Source organism: Pocillopora damicornis, chromosome 10 (assembly GCF_964200805.1).
Source record: "Pocillopora damicornis chromosome 10, jaPocDami1.2, whole genome shotgun sequence".
NCBI lineage: Eukaryota > Metazoa > Cnidaria > Anthozoa > Scleractinia > Pocilloporidae > Pocillopora > Pocillopora damicornis.
In genome coordinates, this window is record NC_142679.1 from 15,525,282 (window position 1) to 15,533,109 (window position 7,828).

Here is a 7,828-nt window from a genome sequence, read left to right on the forward strand (position 1 = left end):
TGTTCGTTTCCAACGAAAAAATGAAGCGTTGTTCGTTTGGTATGTAATTGTTTCTTACTTACGGACGTTTCGTAAGCTTGAGAAACTTCTTCTTGGTTTTTAACCATACCATGAAGACTGACTACACAGAAATCGATGGTATGCTCGGAATTGAAATGTGTTTTAGTAACGATTCTAAAAGCGTTGTTCGTTTCTAACAACAAAGGGAAGCGTTCTCCGAGATGACTCTCGGGCGACTTGACTGTAAACCGTACTTCTCTTTACCGTCTGCCATACAATTCTTATGATGCCAGTTCGGAGAATTTGGTACTGAATCAACTAACACTTACCTACTTGATATTTTCCTTTATTCCCATCATTTGTCCGCTTGATACAATATTGATACAATATTGATCAATATTGATACAATATTGATCAATATTGATGTCGTAACGAGAAATTCTGTCTTGGTCACTTATTGGAGTTAACTATTCGTTCTCACAGCCTTGAAATCCCGGATGCTCCCTGTTTTGTTTCTTCTTTCATTATAGGAACATTCTACTTTCCTTTTAGTGTGTATAAGTATTTTTCATTTCTTTTTTTTAATACATTCCCTATATTTCTTTTAACCTTTTCAAAGACTAAATTCGTACATTATGTATACTTACAAATTTTACATTAAGTCCTGCCGATAACAAAATTGTTAATTTTGTATAAGCAACTGGATACACCAAAAATGGTCCTTTACAAAAGCCTTTTTGGCTTCTGTAGGTTATTTTGCCTAGCCGATATTTTACTAAGAAACTGTTTAGAATATTTGTGGCAAACTAATAAAATAAAACTGAAACTGTTGTTAATATAATTTCCATGTTTGAATGTCAATAGACAATCTAATTTCACCGGATTACTATGAACTACTACTGAACTAAAAGAATTAAATGATACAAAGGAGCGTACAGAGGTTAACTAAGCTTCTTTAAAAGGGATAATCACTAATGTCAGAAGAAAGAACAAATTACGCAAAGCCTGTGTGAACCTTTATTCGAAGAGAGTTCAATAACAAGAAGTCAATAGAATCATCACGAATTCGAACAAATTAATTTTTAATAACATATAACTTTGTGTTTCCTCTTTCTTATGCATAATTTTTTTTTCTATAATGAAATGAATGGGAAGGTTTGTCTCTTTACTGCGGGGATGTCGAGAAATGAGGTCGAAAGGCAAGCGTGCGATCCTTTTCATGGCGGATGAATATTCATCCGGTGAGTTTTAGCCCAATTGTTTGCCAATTTTTTAATTACTTCGGGTTCGGGTCCGACTTGTCAATAGGCGACTACAGTTACCCCACGCGAGGGTTGCATAATGATTATGTAACAATTTTCTCTTCTTTCCTTTTCCCTTCCCTTTCCTCCTTTTGTTTGTTTTTTTTTTTTTGTTTTGTTTTTTTTTATTTTCTTTTCGTTTCTGACGACGGAATTGCAAAATACATGAGCTCTGATAATAACCTGAGTTATTAAGCTTAGGCAACATTGGGGTCCAGCGATGATTTTGTTTTTTCTTCCGGATACTGTTATAGCTACATTGTCATCTGGTATTTGAAAGCAGACACAGCCTAATTTGAATAATCATTAGATTAACTTCATTTGCTTCTAACCCCACCGTAACTTTTGGCTTAACAAGTATATTAAGCCAAAAAAAACATATCTGACAGGAGTTGCAAGCAAACCTTTCTCACGTAATGTAATTTTCACCTTGTAGGAGTCTATCATGCTGGCTGGTGGCTGATTAAAACTCTTCCAACTACACGCTGTGTACTAATAAACAATCTACATTTGTTTGGAACACAAGTGAAACGACTAGGACTTGTAGACCTCATTTAAATTAAAATTAATCAGTTTTAGCATTCCTGCTATCAATTGCTTCGTGCGTAATTTACCGTGAAGAGCTTTAAGAAGATCAATTTCTTAAAAGAACGCCGATAAAGAGGGTTTCCTTCTAATATTTGACAGTTCCAAACCATCGCTTTCCAGAAACAAGGTAATGTAATTTACATAGTTTTATCTCACCACTAGGGAATCTAATCCTCACTCTTTTGAATTGCCAAATGTCGAGGAAATGTCTCGAAACTAATTAGCCAAGATGCCATCTTCTTTGGTATCATTGACACATGAACATAATGGCACCTGCATGCCCAATTCATGTCTCTTTCCTATTGTTTCCATATTTTGTGCATTCCAGTCACGTTTTCGTCCAAAGTCATTCCTCTTTGACGAGGAAATCCTAAATTATTTAGGTTTAAGCTCTAGTCGCACACGTTTTAATTTTTATATCTATTAAAAACGAATAGGCAAATTTTACTCAATACCTTCAGACGGAAAAATTGAATTAACACTGAGCCTGTTGTTGGCTAGAAGATATCTATTGTGCAGTCAAATTAGGACGCTCTTAGGAAGAGGGTTTTTTCATAACTGTTCCGGTAAAACTATTTTCTACCCAAACGGCTTTTGTGGTAATTTTCTCTCAACAAGACTTCTTGAATTGTTATGATTTAATTCTCGTTTTCAGGGGCGACTTAATGCCTTCGCGTGCACTGCCAGTCACTATGACAACCCGAGTAAAATCGTTTGGCAACTGTTCTACCGATACCTGTGAGGAAAGTCACCAGAAATCCTCCAATGCTTCTAAATGGAGAATATTTGCCTCGAATACTACTCTTCATGGACTGCGACAAGTCGTCAGAAACGAGTCGTCTTTTTTCAAAAGGTTTATTTGGTTTTTGTTTCTGTGCACTGCCGCTGGGACATATTGTTACCTCTCGACCATCAGTGTCACGAAATATTTCTCCCGACCTATCAAAACTGTAATTTCGCAAGAAGCTTCAAGTAACGGCTTGAAGTTCCCAGCTGTGACAATCTGCAATTTGAATTTTTTTATGAAATCCAAGATAGACACAGCCGAAGAGGATGAGAACTTTGTAAAACTGGGCTTAAACATCACCGGTTGCAGTGATCGTGAATTTCGAAGAGTGCGTGGAAATCTCACTTGCGGTCAGGCGTTGCTGTGTGCCTTTGACTGGTTTGGGTATGCCATAGTGAGAGGTTGTAACAAAACTGTACGCCAGAATATCGTCGAAGCTTTAAACCGCTCCTCAGAACGCATATTTAGCCAAGAGGAGTTCCTCACCAGATATGGCCATAACATAACTGACATGTTTTTACTTTATTGTCGTTTTATGAAGACAACCGAATGTTCAGTCGAGGACTTTGTTCCAAAGCTAACCGAAAGTGGCATTTGTTATACGTTCAACTCTGGAGAGAAAAGCCCAGTTCTTAGAACATTATTTGAAGGTCCTGATCTTGGTTTAAATATCCTCCTCGATGTTCAAACAAATGAGAGTACCATGGCTGATTTTTCACACGGATTTAAAGTGATTGTACACGATCAAGATACGTTTGTAAACCGTCACATTGGATTCAACATTCCCCCAGGATTCCATGCTACGGTGGCTGTCAAACTGAGAAAGGTAAAATCTGATCATAATCATATTGATCCATTCATCGCTGGAATTTGGACGACAAGATTTCACGTTTTCTTTTATTTATATATGTTAAGAATGTTTGGGTTTTTCCTGAGTTCGTTTTTTTGGTCCTTCTTTCTTCCACAATAGTTCACACCTGAGTTGGCGAAAAATTTATTACTAAGGCCATTTTATTTACTGGTGATCTGGAGAGAAAGCAGTCCACTACTGAAGTAGGAAAGATCGATAAATGAATAAAAAAATAAAGCTGGGTACAGGAATTAAGTAATCTTCTTGAGGAATTATAATACGTTATTATCATGGCATTTACTCCGTCACAGAACAACAAAGACAGAAGAGGTAACCCACTCTTTGATGCATTCAGAACTTTTAAATTACTTTGTGCCGGACACCAACAAGCCTTTTCCAGTCATCAATGCTTTTTTGCTAACCAAATAAGTTACTAATGGTAAAAATGCCTTCCACTTAAATTATTGCTCTCCCGTGATTATCATATTTTCAGCATATCAGATTACCAAAACCATATAAGACAAAATGTCGCCAGGAAAAATTGCCTGGGATTGGTACCTACACAAAGGATGGCTGCATCTCGCAATGCTTGTCAAACATGACGTTAACTAAATGTGGGTGTCGCACCATTGCCATGTTACAAGGTTTGTGCGGCGTATCTTTGAAAGTCGATATTTTTCATCGCCATCTTACATTTCTTTCCCAATGATATCAAAACAAAGGAAAAAAGAAGCGAAACCAAAAAAAAACAAAAAAATAAAAAATTACATTTAGCTTGGCCTGCGTGTCGCGATTGAACATTGACATTGTGTTTAATTTTTTATATTTTTATCTTGTTCGTACGCGTTGTGTGCCTATGCGTTGTGACGTCTAGGTCACATGATTAAAGAGACCTCGTAGTTGAGAAAGGTAAAGAAAAAGATGCGTTGTGGAAAACAATACCTATTTTTGTGGAGGAAGCGATTTTACACGACACTGCATTCTTAAGTTGTAACATAAAGGAAGGTTTGAGTAGAAAAGCGACCAGTTGTCATCAGAGTTGCACACTTTAGTTCCCTATAAAGGAGCTACGCTATATTATTGATACATTTTCAGTGAATATTTTTGTCCACTTTCAGGTCAGACCGATGCACCTCTATGTTCCATGCGGGAAATGAATTGTCTTGTCAAAACCGAAAGTGAGATAGGTAGGTAAGATTTTCAAAATTGTTATAAAAAAGACAAAAGGCAAAGTCTGCACTCAAGCCAAGTAGCGCAACCATTAGGAGCTTGCCCCAGTTTCAATAGCAGAAAGCGAGTAGGAATATTACTACTCCCCCCTGGATGGGATGCCAGTCCATCGCAAGGTTCCTCCCCTAGCATTTCATCAGGCTTTCCTAAAGGTTACCCGTTACTCATCTATACTCCCGGGTGGGGAAGAGCACTGTGAGAGAAAAGGTTTCGTACCCAGGACGCAACGAGTTGTCCCGGCCAGGTCTTGAATCAGGACCTCTCGACCCGGAGTCCAGTGCTCTGACTATTAGACCACTATCTTTCTTCCTTATAAGGTAGAACTAATCAGAATGAATTGCTATATTTTGAATTCAGTTTCTGAACGAAATAACAGTTCGTGTAAGTATATCATCACTGAGACTAGTTTTGATTTTTAGGAGAAGACAACTTGTCAGCGTGCTCCTGCAGCAACGCATGCACAGAACTGGAATACGAGACACGTGTTTCCTATTCCAAATTTCCTGATAACTCGATAATTGATATCTTGCATAATATCTTTGGAAAAAAAGAGAGCTCCAGTTACATGAGGTAAACTTAAGTTAATGTTAACTCTAAATAAGCAGGTAAGGAAACGGTTTCTCAACCAACTCATCTCCACAATGTAAAATGCAATGGCAAGTGGCTCGAGAAAGAGTTCTCAAAATAAGCGAATGTGTCAAATACAGGCTATCATATGAACATAGCTGCGCGGTAACACGAATTTCATTCTTGAGTGTACAGTCATAAGCGAGTGATACGATGTCATCCACAGGAGAAAATATACGCCCATGCACATGCAGACACGTTTTGTTCGTCGTATAGACACTGATTAACAATAATTTTCACTGTACAGAGAAAACTACGTCTTCCTTCAAGTCGGTTTCCAGCACTTGGCCTATGAAAAGCGGGAAGATGTTCCTAGTTACAAATTAGAGAGTCTCTTAGGTAAGTCGGCTAAAACAGTGCTACATGTATGTGTAGACTTGAACCAGATGGGCAAAAATTTCTTTGAACATAAGATGGATTTTTTTCTTGTTGATATATCTTGGCTGACACAATGTACACTGGCACTTTAATTTAAACTAATGGTAATATAAAAAACCTATAATAACTTATAAAATCTCATTCTCTTTGGCGCATTGGCTTACTGTGCCACCTTTTGCTCATTACAGCAAATTGATCGATAAAGTTCTTGTCGATGACTTGTTACAGGTGAGTTTGGTGGCAACATGGGCTTGTTCCTTGGGTGCAGCTTATTGACTCTCTGCGAGTTCCTCGACTTTGTGTGGGCTGCTGTAACGTCCCGGATGAGAAGACGTTCCGTAGAAATATCACCGAGTACTGACACCATCTCATAAACGACGCCAACATATGAATTCTACGTCGAAGATTCCTTGAAATACCGTGCAGCAATAGTAGGAAGAAAAAGAAAACAATCGTACTTATTTGTTTAGGATAGAGCAGCGCTGGTTGACAGAGAGAAACGAAATCAGGGAGCGATTGACGTCACTGAAGACGTTGTCAAGGTTGATAAAGAACACGTCAGGTTTTACGTCAGCTGAACGTTTGAGTAAAAAACTCCTTCACTTCAGTATCGTCCTAAGCCCCAAAATCTTTCCTTTTTTTTTCTTCACCGTACTGCTTTTCTTCGTTACAACACTGGAAAATAGTTCCTGTGGTTTCTGTATTATCGGCGACAAGTATCACCTTGTGATGGCTGATTTGAGTTTCCATAAACTACTGTTGACTTCCGTGCAATAAAGAGTTTCTGTAGCACTTTTTGAAAATCGAATAAACTTTGCCACTAATCGATATCAAACTACGAGTCTTTTTTGTTACTTTTATTCGTTTTACTTCTATTTAATTTCCTTTTAATATAATATACTTTTTCGGAAAGACACTGTCGAGTTGTTTTTCTTTCTTGAATTTGAAACTCAAACAACAAAAGAAAGTAAAAAAGAAAAAAATGCTGGCAAATCAGAGCTCTACACCATTTTTCCTCTAAAGCGAAAACCAACGCCTTTCAGTATCAAACGAAAGATTTAAATTTCTATTACCTTAAAATAGCAAGTTCATTGAGCACCCTACCCCGATTTGGAACGGCTCAATGTTTTTTGTTTGTTAGTGTTTTTTTTTTTTTCATAAACGGCTTTGGTTCAAAATCCAAACTTCCCTTGCTGGTTAATTTGGTTTTTTAACTGAGTTCACTTGATAACAGTGATAATGTTCGTAAGTCAGCTCAAAGAGTTTCGACGCTGACCTTTCGAGCATTAGCCCCTCAGTCTGACGAAGGGCTAACGCTCGAAACGTTAGCTTCGAAATTCTTTACGGTGGCCAAGTTACGTTACAAATTACCTTGTTATACTCTCCCACCGACACAGCACCACAGTTTCTTAAGAACCTTACCCCCTTTTTCCGTGCCGGTGTCGAATCAAAGGTAAAGATTACTGTATTTTGAAACGTTCTTGTGGAATCTCGATTCTATTGATTTTGAGAATACCACACTAGGTTTGAGCAGTGCTCTCTGTTTTGCATTGAGAATAGAAGAGCTTTTCCATACATGGTAATTAGTAGCAGGATCCCGCTGTAGTGAACTGTGGAGTCCAAAGAAGTCAAATTTTCACACGAAAACAAACTTTTTGCTGTATGCAGAGGTAGATTAGATTTGGGAACCGATTAACAAGAGTACTTGTAATTAAAATTCTGGTTGTATTTTCTTTATGTTTTGGTTTTTCGTTTAATTAAATTTGGCTGGTGCAGTAATTCTAAAAGAACAGGACTTGGCAAGCAAACGACCTATGAACTATTTAGAGCGCTGGCAATTGGTGGTAACTGGGAATAGAAGGTTAAACCAGCACAAGTAATTGTGGCATCTCTGTAATTATTTATTTGTGCATTTCTCCCTTGATTACTTATACGTTATGTAAAGTTTCATCTTCAAACTAGACGACAAACGCAAAAGAAATGCAAATGATACTGGCAAACTATTGTTTGAAATATAGACCGGATAAAATTTTAATGAAAGTGTTAATTCATTAACCTGTCGACGCT

At 37.6% G+C, this 7,828-nt stretch overlaps 1 protein-coding gene across 2 annotated transcripts; it reads left to right on the top strand.

Annotated features, from left to right (window-relative positions):
* Positions 1-1,658: 1,658 nt before the first annotated feature.
* Positions 1,659-6,596, top strand: LOC113681159 (acid-sensing ion channel 2). Of its 2 annotated transcripts, none has more exons than XM_027198225.2 (7): positions 1,659-2,016; positions 2,545-3,502; positions 4,020-4,170; positions 4,645-4,713; positions 5,176-5,326; positions 5,631-5,722; positions 5,990-6,596. In XM_027198225.2, exons 2-7 carry the CDS (start codon positions 2,555-2,557, stop codon positions 6,133-6,135), a joined length of 1,557 nt encoding a protein of 518 aa, XP_027054026.2. In that variant the 5' UTR covers positions 1,659-2,016; positions 2,545-2,554; the 3' UTR covers positions 6,136-6,596. The 2 variants fall into 2 exon arrangements, with proteins under 2 accessions (XP_027054026.2, XP_027054025.2); XM_027198224.2 differs by lacking the exon at positions 1,659-2,016 and adding an exon at positions 2,216-2,455.
* The last annotated feature ends 1,232 nt before the right edge of the window (positions 6,597-7,828 follow it).